Genomic DNA, 16,706 nt, shown 5'->3' on the forward strand with positions numbered 1-16,706 from the left:
AAAACACCTTCTTAAACCCTTCTATGCCTTCTTATTGCTAGAGATATGTATGATGTAATGAAGTATGGGAGCTATTCTGTACATTTATTAATCCTGTGTTTGAATTGTAAACCCTGATTTATGCCAGGTTTTATTTGGGTGTATATTTTTTGCCAGGCTTAACTACATTGGACAATGCATAACTCGACGTTTAAATTTGTCCTAATATCATTTGCAGTACCTTTGCAAAGAAACTACCTTTTGCTTCACCTATGGTTTGGGTTTTTCTATTTTCTTTTAAAAAAGCACAAATAGGTCTGTGAAAGTTATTTTGCTTTTGTGTCTGAAACTTAGCTTGTGTCATATTTTATGAAGCTTGAAGCAATATTTATGCAAGTACTAGAACAAATGGGTACATGGCTGTCTAATTTTCTAAGCCTTCCCACTGGAGATGTTGCAGATGTTATTTGATATACTTTATACAAGTCTCTTGTATTTTTGAATTTGTTTAACTTCAACGATAACAGATATAAATTATCTCTTTCCTGAAGTGGAATATTAGTTTGGAGTTGCAAGTTCTCTAATGGCTTTTCTGTTCCCACTGGATTGCCTAATTGAATCTTGTGCACTCAAAATTGTACATGAAGATGCAGTTTAGAACATTTTAGAACAGAGAACAGTATAGGATGACCTATATCTAAGGGCACAGTAAACATTGTATGTCTATAAAGACCAATGGCACTGTAAGAGAACAAAAAAGGAAATTATTTGGTGATTGTATGTAAAAGTAATTGCTACTAAAGATTATATGCTTGCAAAGTGCTTGTCATGAATCTCAAGTATACATTGGGACTAGCTATTAGGAAGGCTGGACTTAGGTGAAGATTGTCAGGTATAAAGAAATTTTGTCTTCTACTTTTTGATAAGGTGTTCTGTAATGCCACTTACAATGTTCTAGGAAAATTTAGATTTTTAAAGTAATTTTTAAAGCTAGATTTTGTCTGGTTTTGCTATTTTAATACATCTTGGCAAGGCTAAACCTATTGTGCCTATGGACGGATAGCAAAGATGATGAATAGCCCTAAATTTAGTTTTGTTTAAACAGCTGCAGAATTTACTTTAATATGGACAGAAATATCCATGGCTAGGGTTACGTTTGTTTTCCTGAATAGGAAAGATGTCACTTTTCACTGGAGTGAAATGTCAGACATCAAAGAAAACAGAATTTTGTAACCCTCTGTTAGTCCCCTGGTAGAAGAGAATGATGTTGAAATGCTGGAAAAGTTTCCTCTGTACCACAGGAAAAAAGCAAAGCTTTTTTGTGGATAATGTTAGATTGAATTCTGAATTCATGACATTAGATTTATCCGTGCCCCAGCTTGGGATAGCGTGAGGTTTTATGACCTGTTATTCTTTTCTAAATTACTTAGAAAAGTGTGAGAAAAAGATAGGAAACAATTCTGTTTCCTTTTGGAGAGTTTGAGGCTATGCATAGATTGGCATTTTGGGATGGATGTGCTGTATTGTACCAGAGACACTGATCCCACAAATAGCCAGGCTGGTCCAGGTCTGCAGCACAGCACTTCTTGGAACATCTAGGCCTTCCCTTATTTGGAAACCAAGATAGAGGAATGGGAGCTGATGTTCCCATCTTACAGCTTTCTTCTGAAATGTAGGTTTTTAGGCATGGAATAGTTGTTTTTTCCTGAAGAATGCTAATCATTCAATCTTGCAGTGTTCTGAGTTTTATTGCTTTTTACTTTCCTGGTTTGTTTTTGATACCTGATGATTATGTCATAGGAGAAAATTTGTCTGCAGTTCTAAATCAGCTGCTTGACCTTGGGATTTTGTTTTTGTGACAAGAAGGTTTTATGCCCTCTCAAAAAGGATGATTAATAAATATATAATAATTTGTATTAAGAAATTTTAAAAATACTGTTGTGTTATGGATATGAGCCTGATGCATGGCCAGGATGAAAAAGCTCTCCTGTTGAGTCACGAGGTTCAGAAAGAATCCCCTTGCTTTCTAAACTCCCTTCTCTGAGAGGAGTCTAGGTGCAGCTAGATCTAGTCGTAGTCTCAGACTTGGTCAGTGGTTTAGGTATAAAGGATTAATATGTACACAGCCACTCATCAGAGTCAATGTTTGCCTGTCAGAGTCCTCTCAAAGACTTTCACTGAAACAGTTTTGCAAAGTTGAAAAGATAGATGATTTATTAAGGTGACAGATAAAACAAATTCGGAATTGCTGTTTGATAAATGCAACTTACTTCAACTATTGAGCTCCAGTTAAGAGTTCAGTGCTTTTTGTTAACAATACTTTCCCAGGTAACATCTGGCAGTTGGAGGTGCAAGTCTCACTACAGAGGCGTACCTGTTGGGGAGGAGGGAGGTCCAGGCCTGTCAGCCCATCCAGTAGTTGGAGTTCTCATCCTCAAAATAGAGGATTCTAAATGCCAGATTTATAGTCATGGCAAAGTGGGACTAAGTCAATTATTGTGTGCTGACTGGCCTTTAGCAAGGGTTCTCAGCTCTGAAAGGCCAGTGGGGCCTGATGGCTCAGTACAGGGCAGGGTGTTCAGTACAGATGTGGGGGGTATTTCTGGCTTTTACTGAAGCAACACCAGGGTGTGAGGCCCCTGCCTCACCTCAGGTGTCACTCAATTTGAGGGCTAGACCGCACCCACCACATCTGTTTTGTGAGATAAGCATGTCACTCAAGTCAAACCCAGCTACTCACTGCTGACTCTCAGTAACTTCTGTAATCGGCACCAACAATTCCAGTGTCCCACAATTACACAGCCTGCACTGAATTATCTCACAGTTGTTAGGATTAGAGATTCATAGCCTCTTTTCTGTATGCCTTGTTTAATTGTTATCTTTGTGTTTGTTTTACAGGATGCTGTACTTTCGATGAGCCTCTCAGTTCCTGTGGCTATAGTCAGTCAGATGATGATGATCTTAACTGGGATCAGGTGAATGCACCGATAAAGCCCTCCTCAGGTCAAGGGATGCCATCTGGTTGGTCTTTTATTTTGCTTTGTTTCTCTTTGATGATAGCTTATGTGTTTATTCAGCATTTCTTGAAAGTACTATTGTTAGAAAGCTATTTCATCTAAATCTGTTTAATTGCAATAGTTAGATCTTCCAGGTGATTTTTGTGAGGGATGTTTTGCAAATCAAAGGTCTTCTTTTGTGTGGGGAACATAAAGGTTAGAAAGTAGAAACAAAAACTTGGTGTCATCAGGGAAGGCAGAAAGAAAACAGAATGATGGCTTGAAAATTAATGTGAAGGAGTGCTAGAAACAAGCAGACAGGACTACTCAGGAAGACCCAAAGAAAGAAGGAATAATAAGAGATAAAATAATGATGTCCTTAAAAATTTTCATTGGAAGAGATAGTATTCAGAATCTGTTCTGAAAAAAAAAAAAAAAGAGAATGAAAAAGAGGTGAGAGAAAAAGGAGAGAAGTATGCCAAAACGAAGGGCTTCAATGATATTGTGGCTGTGTTTAAAAGAGTTGTGATACTACTATTTAATGTACTTTGTGAACTGCATACAGTTGGACCAGACTCCATAGCAATAATCCTTGTATTCTGCCGAACTGTAGACTTCGGTAATACAGTCATTCCTTTACCACTTCACCCACACAAATACATAAAATTTGACCATTGGTTTTAAACTATCCTCTAGCCTAAAACTTATCAGTTATTATTTTTTCAGGTTATTACCTAGGCATGTTAAGAATTCCCCCATGTACTGATTTCCATGTCCTGGGGGGATTGCTTGCAGCCCAGCTCAGCATCTTCTTTGGCTTTTAAAGACTGAGCCTCCTGTGACTATTCTCACCTAAAGAAGCCCAACCAAAAAGACCACTTCATAAAATCACTGACTGTAGCTTCACGGGACTTCTTCTGCATTAGTCTCACCATTTTGTAGAAATCTATGCAGAACACTTAAAAGCATTGCAAATAAATGTCCTGGTGTTCCACATCAATTTCAATTAGTTCTTTAAAGCACCCATAATAAACTCTGGCATTTTTGTAAAATCTCTTTTAACAGTTCTCCTCAAGAAAATGTTCCTCCCTTGTTTTTGGGTAAGGGAATTAGGAGATAAGCAGTGAATCTTTGTAAGTGACCATTTAAACAAAATGAATGTATGCACTCATCACTAGTGGGCTAATAAATTCACTAATGTACAATATGCACTAATCAGCCTTAGGTATCATTCACTTGTAAAAATGTTCTCAGTGCTCTTCACTGTAGATTTACCAATGTTGCCATGTGTTGTGGACAACATCTGAGGCTGATGGTTGAACTGAAGTGCCATCTCCTTCAGCACTTCATTTCCTCTGGCAAAGGCAGGACTCCCAGCTTCAAGATGAATGTTCAGTTTGCCGGAGTCCCGGCGCTTGGACTGTCATGCTAGTTTGAGTTCATCATCCCAGATAAAGGAGGTTCTTGCAAATTCCTTTTTGAACTGGTTCTTGTCCAGTGTTCTTGACACAAACTGCTAAAAATTTTCTGGACTGTTTCATTAGTGCTTAATACTGTTTCTGAAGTTGAAGCTAACACACATAGTTTATCAGTCATCTTGGCTTGCAGTACAAGCTATATAAATTCTTTTTCTCAATCACACCACTGGAAATTCTCTTCCTATTCCAAATTTCATTCGTTACTCTCCTCATTTGGATTTTGTGAAAGCTGTTGTCTGTATATGTTGTTCAGTCTTCTTGGCAGATAGAAGTAGTTCAAATCTGTGTTCTTGTCTGTGATGACCATAGGCTTGTATATTTTTTCATTTGTTTTGTTTTCCCAGGGGCAAGAGTCCAGACTAGGGACTGGTATTTTTATGATGGGAAAATTATATGTATATGTAATTTTATTTATCAGATGTCATACAGCTTGTTTCTTTTTTGTCTTCCTGCGTTTATAACAGAAGACTAAAGTAATGTTCTGATGATCAATTAAAAAGATATTAAATTTGGTAAGAAATTATGTTTAGAGTTTAGGGACTTCTATTTCTGCCCATAAAGGAAGTGAAATATGCATTGGGGGTCTTGGGCCAGAAGATGAACGAGGCAGTCTGAGGAGGGTTGTGGATATTGGTGCCTTAAAAGGTCAAAAACCCCTTTGAGAAGGAAAGAAATGCTCATTTTTTTTGCAAATGAGAAGCAGTGTGTCTAAGGGCACGATTGACTCAAGTGGTATCTAATTTTTCCTTATAATTTCATCTAGACAGTTTTTTTTCCTGTTCTTGTTCAAATCATCATCTTAATGATTTTAATTAACTTTCAGTTAACCTTAGCGAGAGGGTTATGTGATACACTTCAAAAAATTATTTCAAGTAGTTTGTCAGCAGTTTCTGAGCTACATAGTTTGGAAGAAATAACTTCAGATGATAATGAATAGAACATCTTAGATTAATGGTTTGTGTGGAATTCTTGGCTTGAAAGCAAAATGCTTTATGCAACAATGTTGTAATACTAGACTGAAACAAGAACTCTCAGTTCAGTAGTCCCTTGTCAGTAGAAAAAACTAATACACATAACATTCTTAATTTCAGGCAATATGCTCCAGTGAGTGAGTTGATGTCAATGTATAATATTTTGTATCATTTGGTGTCAGTCAGGAGGAAGCACACTAGTTATGGCATCTGATTTATTTTAATCCCGAGACCGTTGAGAGCATAGCTGTGCTTCGGATAAGTATTTTGGCTTGAAATGTTATTTCAGTGGGACAAAAGAAATGTCATGTAACATTCATGCATATGTGTGCATGCATTAATGTACACACTATATATTTGCATGTGAGTGGACTTTAACATTTCTTTGTGAGGTCTAGTTTTAAATGAAAATTGTTAAGTTGTATCAAAGAATAATAAAATGTTTCTAGAAGTGTTTCTTACAGTGGGCTTTAATCCTTGTTGGATTGTTACTGTAGCAGAGAAATATGAAGTTATTGCTACCAAAGTAAGTAGGGTTCTAGTGCTCTCATTTTCTTGGCATATAAGCATAACCTTTAATGACTCAGTACTAAACAGACCCAAAAAGCAACGATGTGTGTATTTCTGTGTATATTGTATGGATTAAATGAGAGAGGTTAATCCACTGCTTTTCTGTTTCAAGTGTCCTGTGAGCCAAATTGAGTAAATGCTGTAGGAAGAGTGGCTCTTTTATTTTCTGAGCCTCTGTCTTCTTGTCTTTCTGTTCCAAGAATGTATGTTTATAATAGTGTTCAAAACTATAATTATAGAAACACTTACTCATTATTAATGTTATCTTGCATTGTCCCGTGGAAGAGTTATAGCAGTTTGATACTAATGTGTTTATATAATACACATTTACAATTACAGCTAACTGTAAACCCTCTAGCTGGGCTCCAGTAAAGATGTCTTAAGAAAAATATGCCCAAACAAATTACTCTATTGCCAAAGTGTTGGCGGTGGGGATGGGGGGGCTTCAGGGGAAGCCTCTGTGAGAAGAGACCACGTGCTGCCCCGTGTTGAACACATTCAGTTCAGCTGGCTCCAGTGGATGCACCACAGGGCATAGCTGAGCTCCTTAGTGATGCTGGTGGCACCAAAAACAGTGGGCAGCAGCTGTGAGAGAGAGAGGAGTGATAAATATGAAAGAAACAGCTCTGCAGACACCAAAGTCAGTGAAGAAGGAAGAGAAGCAGGTGTTCCAGGTATGCGAGCAGAGACTCCACTGCAGCCCATGGAGGTGGTTCTGCAGTCCGTGGAGGACCACACTGGAGCGGATATCCATGCTGCAGTCCATGGAGGTCCCCATACTGCAGCAGGTGGACATGCCCTGAAGAAAGCTACAGCCTGTGGAGAGCCCACACTGGAGCAGGCTCCTGGCAGGAGCTGTAGCCTATGGAGAGGAGCCCATGCCTGGAGCAGATTTTCTGCCTGGAGCAACCTGTGGGGTACCCACACCGGAGCAGTACCTACCTGAAGGACTGTACTCCATGGAAGGGATTCATGCTAGAACAGTTCCTGAAGAACCCCATGGGAGGGACCCATGTTGGAGCAGTTTGTGAAGGACTGTCTGCCATGGGAGTGACCCCACACTGGAACAGGGGAGAAGTATGAGAAGGAAGAAGCAGCACAGATGAGGTGTTATGGACTGACTACAACCCCTATTCCCCATCCCCCCATGCCACTTGAGTGGGAGGAGGTAGAAGAGGTTGGGAATGAAGGAGTGATGTTGAACATGGGACAAGGGAGTGGGGTGGGGTGGGGTGAGGGGAAGATGTTTGTAGTTTTGTCTTTCTTTCTCATTATCCTACTCTTTATTTTTTAATTAGTGATCAATCAAATTAATTTTCTCTAAGTTGAGTCTGTTTTGCCCATGACAGTAATTGATAAGTGATGTCCATGTCTCTGTCTTAACCCATGAGATTTTTTTGTCCTCTTTTTCTCCCCCTTCCCTGTTGAGAAGGGGGAATGAGAGCACGGCTGGGTGGGTGTTTGGTAGCCAGCCAAGGTCAACCCACCAGTAAAGACATTCCCAATCCAATTAAACACTTGGATGAGATTTTTTTTGTTTTTAATAACACTTTTGATCATTGTGGACAGTAGCACCATTATTCTGATCTTGCTTATGTCACATTGATGGCATCTTCAGTTTTGGCTTTTTTTTAGGAAATAGCAAATTTAGAACATAATAATTTATGCCAATTTCTTGTAGATTTATGTCCCACAGGTATCTACAAACCACTTCTTTCCATTTGGAATGTAGTTGCAAAGATACTTTTCCAAACCAACTGCTTTAATTTTTTTTGTGTATTTCAGTACAGAAAATCAAATATGAGGTACTTACCTCACTTTGTTTGTTACCTCCCTAGTTATCTCAAAATAGCGTGTCGTTATACCAGTTTTGTTTTTTGCTACACTATGATAGCAGTCTTTATCATCTAGTTGGTAAATTTTCAGGGAGAGACCTTTATGCTTTCCTTCATGTTGCTTCACCGTTGGAAGGCACTCTAAACATATATATAGCCGCCTCATTGCTTTTAAAACTTTCTTTTGTCATTGTGTGTATTAAAAAAAAAAAAAAAAAAAGTTGTGCCTAAATCCCTTTGCACTGTTGTGATCAGTACTGCTTCCTTATCTTGCTCATTTGTCCCATTTTTTATTTTGTGTTTACCCAGCAGTTCTAGTCTAGTGCCCCAAGGTCCTATGATAATGAAAGTATAACATAAAGAGTCTTCTGGAGCATTTCTTCCTGCATTTCTGATCTGATTTTTGGTTGATCTCCCAGATGCTTATTTCTTCCTCTGGCCTATGTCTGCTCTACTCACTCCATAGTCCCATTTAGGTTCATGTCCCATTCAGCTCATCGTGGCCAGTCGGCATGTTGACATTGTGATATTCCCGCAGAGTACTCTGATACTTTACATTAAAACTCAAAACTGTAGCTTATTCTGAGATGTTTATAGGAAGAAATGCAGGCAGAGTGTGTGAGTGCAGTAGTGAAGCCGTCTGTCTGATACCTGGCAGTGCATCCTAGAAGAGAAGAACAGAATAACAGAGCAACAGAGGTGCTGGTTTGATTAAAGGGGGGGGGGGGGGGGCAGGGGCAGGGTGTACAAGATGAAGAGTTTATGTGTGTAAATATATATATGGACACATATATGTGTATGCATGGATGCCAGTTTACCGATTGAGAGCAACTGGCATACAGACAGCAGTGAAGAGAAGAGAATGCAGGGTCAGAGCTCTGGAGCAGTGGCAGTGAGTTAGGTAGGATCTGGAGTAGCCTGAGGAATGAGCAGAATAAGAGTTGGGAAAACAGATGAGTAAAAAACAAAAGCAAACAAAACAGAAGTATGCAAACCACAGCAAAACAGAATTGAGATATTTCAGTGCTTTGTGTTAGTTTATATACTGATACAGTAAGTCTTGTCACTGACAGTGATGCAATTAGAATTTTACAGATTACTGTAAGAAATGCAAATGCTGTCAAGAGTCTGCTCTATTTATCATTTGCTGGGTGTAATTTCTGTTCATGTCCCATGTATTTTCTTACAAAAGACTGTGTTCAATTGTGTAAAATCTTTCTACGGTGTTTCACAGTTCCAGTTGATTTCTGAAGGACAGTAAGCATTTTTCTTTGATGCAGTGGTTGGTTTGATATCACTGAAGGGATGTCACTGCATTTGCAATGAATCACTGGCATCAGCCTTTCATTCATTTTAGAATAGTTCAAAACCAATTATAAATCAAATCTTCACAGACTGCCATTCAGTGCATTGAAAGGATGTTTTCAGCAATGAAGACCTCTGTGTTTAATATAGTGCTGGTCAAAGCCAGGATGAGGATTCTGTTTGTGCTATTTGAAGTGATAATATGTGATTTCCATGGCTATATGTAATTTTTTGAACACCCAAATCTTGGTTTTTTTTATCCTGAATATCTAGTGTTGCTTAATGTTTAGTAATGTCTATGCAGTATCTGCAGAAAATGCATATATTGCTTATATTAATTATTGTTTAAAATGGCCTTTTAATACCTAGTTAGCAGACATGCATAGCTAGCAGATGTTCCATAAACTGAGATACTGATTTAAAGAAGTATTTTAATATTATAGAATGTGAGGTAGTTATGAGAAAAATGTACGTTGTTGTTTAATTGTGCGTAGAAGAGTTGTGATCCATTTTAAAAAGACAAAGTGATTTGTTGGCTAGTCTATATTAAAGCCAACTGCAATGTCTTACCAAGTAAAGTTATAGTACTTTGACTTTCCATTGAGGTGACTATTCTATCATTAGGTCTGTTTTTAACACTGCACTGTGTTTGTGTTCTGTGTTAGCAGGGATGCTTTTCTTCTGTTTACATTCATATAGAAGAGAATTAGATATGTTTCTTATTCAATGCTGTTTCTCCCAGATTACTTTAAATAGCTGCATTTTTGATTCATTTGAATGCTAGCCAGAGATAACGTGAAGTACTGTCAAGGTGTGTGAGTTAAACCTTGTTCACTGTGTTCCAAGTTAACATTTTCTAGCAGAATTTTCTAGACCTGGAACACTAGCATGTTTGGCATTTTATTGCATATCCAGGTAATATAGCTGCAGTCATTAAGGACATGCCTTTTCTGCAAGCAACTCCAGCTCATGTTGACACATTCAAGCCAGTTTTGAATAAATAGCGTAAGCTGATATTGGTTGCTATTAATATGGTGCAACATGGAGGTCAGCCTGAGCAAACCACTTGAGTGTGCACCCAGCTAGCTTTGTGCTGCCATGGCTACAGTGCAGGCACTTAGAGAGGGTAGATACTTTAAAAGCATACCTAAAGACTTGGTGAGTGGTGCACTTAACAGAATTGTTTAACAACCAAGACAATGCCATCAGCTACATCTGATACCAGAACAGCTTGTTGTGATAACTTACAGAAATATTACTGTCATTTTTCTAACTTCTCACCTGACTTTAGATTTCAGCACCTGGCACAAATACTGGGTTTATTACAAATACTGAGCATCCGATATTCTTGCAAAGGGAAGTAAAAGATTAATCGGCATCCGAGTCTCTGATTCTGAATCACTGACTGCCAATGTTCCTAGCTTGCTTGATAGGCCAACTAGGCAATTTATTTGAATGTATTTTGCCTACACGCCTAGTTGGGCACCCAAAATAGTTGGGTTAATATGCTAATGATTTATTTAATCTTTTGTTCTAGATGTTCTCTATGTATGACTTCTGTTTTACCCTTTTTTCTTCTTTTGTAGAACAGAGTATTTTGAATATAAACAGTGTGGTTCATGAGATAATGGTCAATGTAGATGACTGACTTTCAAATTTCATTTGAAGGAACAGGCTTTTCTGTAGTATCTGTAACTGTAACTTGCCAGGAGGAGGAAAACAGTTGTCCTGTTTTCTTATGCATTCCAGCAGCCCTCTAATGTTTGAGTGCAAAAATGCAGAATGTGCTGCAGCTCATGGAAGTGAGTGGGAGACTCTACATCAGGATCTACCAGTAGCTGATAAAGATTTGTTAAAGATGTTTGATGGGAAAATGGTGATATGATAAGTTATGACTACTTTAATGTTTGAGGAAATCTCCTCTTCCATAGAAGTCAGATAGAGGCTGTTATGGAAGGTCTGGGAATTCACTTCTCGTTAAACCAGAGTATTCTCAAAGCAACCTGGAAGAGAAAGTTGACTGCTGAGACTATTTCTTTGTAACACCACATAGTGCCACACAGTGCTAAGCAAGCCCTCCAGCCTAACTCATTTACCTAGCTGTGATTACATGTTTCCTGCTGAGGTTATATATAACACCTGCCATCATATATGCTGAGAAGCAGCTAACGTAATAAGCTAGACACTGGAGCTGGGTTTGAAATGGGTTTTTTGACAACAAAAATGTTTAGGATTACAAAATTTTACTGTTACACATTGGAAACCCAGTCTCCTTCCCATTTTCCACCCATAGTGCCCGACACTGTCCTGTGGTTAAGTGCATCAGAATCTTGTTTCAGGTTTCCCTGCTAAATTAAAAGTAGAAGTACAGTGAATAACAGGACTTCTGTTTTTGTGTCTATTTTACCTCCCTGGAGTATTCATGAGAAGTTCCCTCAGATGAGGTAGGAGTATCCGAAGAGGAGAGAGAGAAAGTGAGGCAGGACAATCCCAACAGGAGGGAGAGAAAGTGCTTCATGTTGTAGAACCAGTAAATAATGCTTAAAGTATTTTATCAAGAACTCGGGACAGCTCCCTTTGCATTATCTTCTGGTGAACTGCCATTTTTCAGCTGGAATATTGGTCTTGAAAAGAAAAAGTCAGTTGCTTCTAGTGGAGGCTCTTGGGTCAGAAAAGGCCACACAGAATGTAATTTTCCTTCCTGGGGAAAGATACGGCTGAGACATGGAAATGTACCTCAGGAAGCTTTAATCTAGGTAATTTGGGACACCATAGTAATACAAATGAGGTAGCACTTGCTTTAGCATAGGGTTCACTAGCTATTCACTCAGTGCTGAAGGCTATGTTGCTGTACCATCCCTGCCATGGGTGTTTTACTGAAACCACTGCAGTTTTTCCTGAAGTTTCAGCAGACAATTTTTGTGCTTGTTTGCCTGGCTATTCTACTGGAGAATGAAAATACTTAGAGAGTGAGAAAAGCTCTGACCAGTAAAAAGCCTGTAAGGACTGTGAATAAACAGTGAGTCTGAAGATGCTCCCCTAAGAACTGCACTCACTGCATTGCAAGGTCAGGAGGAAGGGGAATAATCAGAGTATTCCTAAATAAGCTTTTTCTTGTTTAGTAATTAATCTACTGGAAAAAAAGCCTCTTAATTTCTTGCAGTCTTCAGGGCTTTTCTTTCAGTCTCATGCTTATCCCATTAGATTTCTTCTCATCCATCCTGTCCTTTAGAAACTAATAAAGAGTGGATCAAAACCTTTCCTTGCATGTACAGGCTTCAAAGTGTGTAATGCGCATGCCTCCATTTCAGGGCCTAAGTCAGTTATTTCCTGAGTTAGAAGTTTATTTTTTAAGCCAGTTTTATATGACGAGATCATAGTCATAGTCACAGTTAAAATGTCAGTGAGCTGGAGATGGACTCTCACTCCTCTTTAGGAGTGCAAACATGATTCCTCAGGGAATCATTTACTTGGCATGTTGTTTTAAGGCTTTTTTTCCTGAAATTGAAGAGGGAATTGTTGTCTCAATTAGATTTATGGGAGATTTTTTTTATCCCTTCTTACAGCACTTAATTTGTTGGCGCAGGCATTGATGACTGATAGTATTTTTGTTAGCAGCTCGAGCTGTGACTATAGGAAGAGCAGCCAAAAAGTCATTGATTTGAGTGATTTGAGGCAGAGGTCATTAAATGCTGCATCAGAAAGCTCTTTGGCAAACCTATCATTCACAGAGCACTTGTTCTTTGGGTTGGATTTGAAATTACTCTGAAGTGTAAGACAGTGATAAAGAAAGCTTCTTCCTCATCAGTGTCAAAAACCAGGCCTGTATTCTGACCAAACTAGTATTTGATCAAAGTTTAACAGCAATGTATTTTTAGCATCTCCCTTTGTCTTCCTCCTTTTACCAGAGAATTGTGTGTTTTAAATTACTTCATTAACCTTAATCAAGCCCCACAGGGAATACTCTATGTAATACTTTGAAATCTGATACATAGTACAAGCGTACTGGAGAATGTTTATAATGCTGCAGAATGAAGTTTCTTTACTTAGCATGTGGGCATAAACAACATTTTTTTCAATGAAAGGAATTGTTTCAGCCAAAAGCAGTACATGCAGGAGACTGTATAGCCACCTAGAAGTTCTACTTGCAATGCGGCTTCAGGTAACTGCAGATGTCTACACTTTTTTGTACTTTTGCTCTCAAGTTGAGGAGAGTCACGTGGCAGTATGTCAGGTGGCAAATGTGGCTGCGGAGTGAGGTTAGTACATGAGCAAAATGAATGGATTGTATTCAAGTCCTTTTGCTTTTGAAGCAACCAGATTTCCCAACATATCAGACACAGTCTTAATTCCCTTGTATATGTTTGCAGAACTCAGAGGCCTGAATTCTATGAGCTGAATTAAAGACCTCAGTACTTTTGTTCTCAGTGTTAAAGCAGTATGGTTACTTGCCTTATCAGCTAAAATAATGCTTTCTTCATCTAGAAGTCACAACATTTCTAATCAGCTGCATTTCAGTAGCACAAAGGAAAAAAGAGTACTGTCTGGACCTCACAGAAAATTTAGTGATGTACACAGCCATTTAATTATGAGAAAACAGGTGCAGGTAATTATCCACATCATAATGTTGCAGCAGCTAATAATATTAAATATTTGTGATAATTGCATGCAAGCAATTGATCACAGTTCTGTGCTTCTCACATGATACAGATTTGAAAAGCACTTTTCAATACGTACATATTCAAATCAGAACATAGAAGCGACTTGATACACTTTTCTCACCAGTGACTTCATATACTATGATTTTGCATTAAGTTCAAATATGATTGTATTGCCACTTAAATTTTTACTACTTCATTTTTTCCCTTACTTTAGATGGCAGAAATGTCCTTCTGCCAAATCTGAGTTCCTGATTTCCCCATGCTCTTAAAGTCTTTACCTCTCCTAGGTGTCATAGTCAACTCTTGTGTCCCTCTAGTTTCTGCTGGAGCAGGACTTGGCAGGATATACTTCACAGTTCATTAGCTGCTGTTGCGACATTCAGCTCTTCCCAACACCCCATTTTCAAATCAGAAAAAAGTGAGAGTCAAAAAGGCATGTAAAAACCCACAAAAGGATAAGAGTGAAATTAAACTGAAAATAATTATAGTGGAAACTCCTTGGCAGAATTACAGAGTGGAACATCGTCACCTATTCCTGGAAGCACTATGCAAGTCACACTGCAGCGAACGAAGAGTTTTCCAAGTGCCTGGTACATATGCACCGAGCATTGGGGCGCCAGCCTGAAATCAGGAGTCAGATGCTGTTCTTCCCAGAATGTCTGTCTCCTGCAATTGCACAAGAAATATATCAAACACATAGTGACAACAGGATGATGCTTAATGTATTCTCTTACTTCTCATGTGTTGAGAGCCACAAAAAAAAAAAAAAAAAAAAAAAAAAAAGGAGGGGAACTGGGAATTTGCTAAACAGGCAGTTTCTTTTATGCAAGAGCTGTGTGATCAGACCACTGCTCAAAGGAGCTAAAGATGCTTCTTTCTGAAGCTTTTTGAAATTCATATCTTGCAGTTGCAAGGAAATGACCCTATCCCCAAGATGAGAACCTAAGTTGTTCGTTAGCCCTCCTTTTGCTCATGGGCTATTGTAGAAGAGAAATCAACATGAGAAATCAATCTCTAGAATAGAAATCAAGATTTTTCAGGCACTTGGAAGACTCTGGAAGGACAGCAGGTCCCTGGTGCAGTCTTTTACCTCTACAGTATTTTAGTTTTCAGTTAATAGGAATTAAAGCTAATTACTGTTTGAGTGGCAGACAACACTGACCCTGTGGTTCTCACATCTTAGGAAACGGATCCTACCGCTGTACTGCTACTTAAAATGGTGGTGTCATGATCTTTTACAAGTGGTATCCCAAGAAGGAACTGAATGAGAGGACAGGCTTTCAGAGAAGGATTCTGGACTTTTCTGTATCCCAAATAGGGAAGGGTGCTTTTATAGGAGCTAGCAAGGTACCTGAAGAAAGGGATGTAAAACTTGCTGCTTTCTTGGCATTTCCTTATGGGGTTTCCTTATTAAGCATCCACACATCAAATGAAATTACTGTGAAAGGTCTAGGCTGTGTTGGTCTTGTTCTGAGGACATTGGTGGGGATATTGTGCGACTGTTCTTGCACTAGTGCCTGAGGGAACTGATTAATCCAAAAAGCATCATGCAGGACAGCATGAAGATGCTACCTGAGTTCTGGAAGCTCATCATGTGGCAGCACTATCAATGATTACGTGCCTGAAACAAGAAGTCATCATGTCTAGAGTAGACTTGGTCAGTCGCAGCATCAAGCTCTCTTCATGAGTGCACAAAATGGTATGTGAAATTTAAGGCAGCCTGTGACATTTTGCAGTGGAATAAATTGGTGTACTATGTATAAAGAGATATGTTATCTTCAGCAATAATACTTCAGTGTTACACGTGTTGTGGTGTGTTTCTTGCCGTGTTTAAGTTTAGCACGAGGTACGTTTGCAAAGGCAGAAAGTTGTTTGAAGAAATGTCAATTCAGGCATTTTACTTATAGCTTGTAAAATGTAAGGAGATTCACTGAGTGCATGGCAGTTTCCACCCCCCCACCCCCCCAGCCTTTTAGTGTAGTAGTGACAACAATTATATAATTAGTAAGAAGTTAATTATTATTTTAGTTACAGCAAGGAAAAGCTATATTTTGCAAGGGCATGTTATAGTGCCTGCTGAATTTAAATTACCCATGGTAAAGGTTGTAGTGTGTCTACATCCAGCTGTACTTTTAAGTTAACATAAAGTATTAAAACAGGTCATTTTACGTCCTGTGCAAGTCTATAAAGAAGCAAAGTTTATTTAAAAAAAAAAAAGAAAAAAAAAAAAAGAAAGAAAAAAGAAAAAGCCCTTGGAATACACAGCTTGGATATGCTGTGCATTCACCAGTGAAGTCAATCATTAGGATTTCTACAAGTATAAAATGGATTTATATTAGGTGTTACACATCTATGTCAATTAATGTTGTACAGCTTCCCCTTTAGTTCCATTATTCTTTTCTCCTCCTCTTCAAGCTATGCGTATTGGAAAATGCCTCCAACTCTGATCTGACATTCTCTGTAGTATTAAGGTTTGGATTAGACGCATTCTTTTTCTGTCAGGTTATTCCCCTTCATAGCTGGTAGAGGTAATTTTCGCTAAACAGCAGTGATATTCTGACTTAACAGCAAAAGGGTCATAAAAAAATCCTCTCCAAAGTGGATTATTTCTGGAATTTGAAATCTAAAATCGTTATGATCTGCTGAAAGATATTCAGCTCTGCACATGAAATTATACAGACATAAATAAAAAGTTTTGTGTGTTTGTTTCCCATTAATAAATTTCCCTTTAAAGTTCCAGGAAAGAGCTCCTCTGAGATCTTTTATTTATCCATATCACTGTCATTCAAATGAAAATACTCTTTTGGAAAAGCTAGTTCTTTACCTGTAATATGGAAGTAAAAACTGATACTACAGTGAGGCTTCAGCAACTAGGGTGCTCCTATTTATCTTTTGAGTTTCGCAAATAGAG

At 38.5% G+C, this 16,706-nt stretch overlaps 1 protein-coding gene across 12 annotated transcripts in view; it reads left to right on the forward strand.

Moving 5' to 3' along the window:
• Window positions 1-16,706, forward strand: part of PTPRM (protein tyrosine phosphatase receptor type M) — a 482,524-nt gene that overhangs the window by 106,460 nt on the left and 359,358 nt on the right. For 11 of the 12 annotated variants that reach the window (XM_037380694.1, XM_037380695.1, XM_037380697.1 and 8 more), the window contains exon 2: window positions 2,878-3,000. In XM_037380694.1, coding sequence (XP_037236591.1) covers window positions 2,878-3,000 — 123 coding nt within the window. Of the gene's footprint in view, window positions 1-2,873; window positions 3,001-16,706 lie in introns of those variants that run through there. The other variant, XM_037380704.1, reaches the window with a different exon arrangement.

This window comes from Falco rusticolus, chromosome 3, assembly GCF_015220075.1.
Source record: "Falco rusticolus isolate bFalRus1 chromosome 3, bFalRus1.pri, whole genome shotgun sequence".
In the NCBI taxonomy this organism is placed as follows: domain Eukaryota; kingdom Metazoa; phylum Chordata; class Aves; order Falconiformes; family Falconidae; genus Falco; species Falco rusticolus.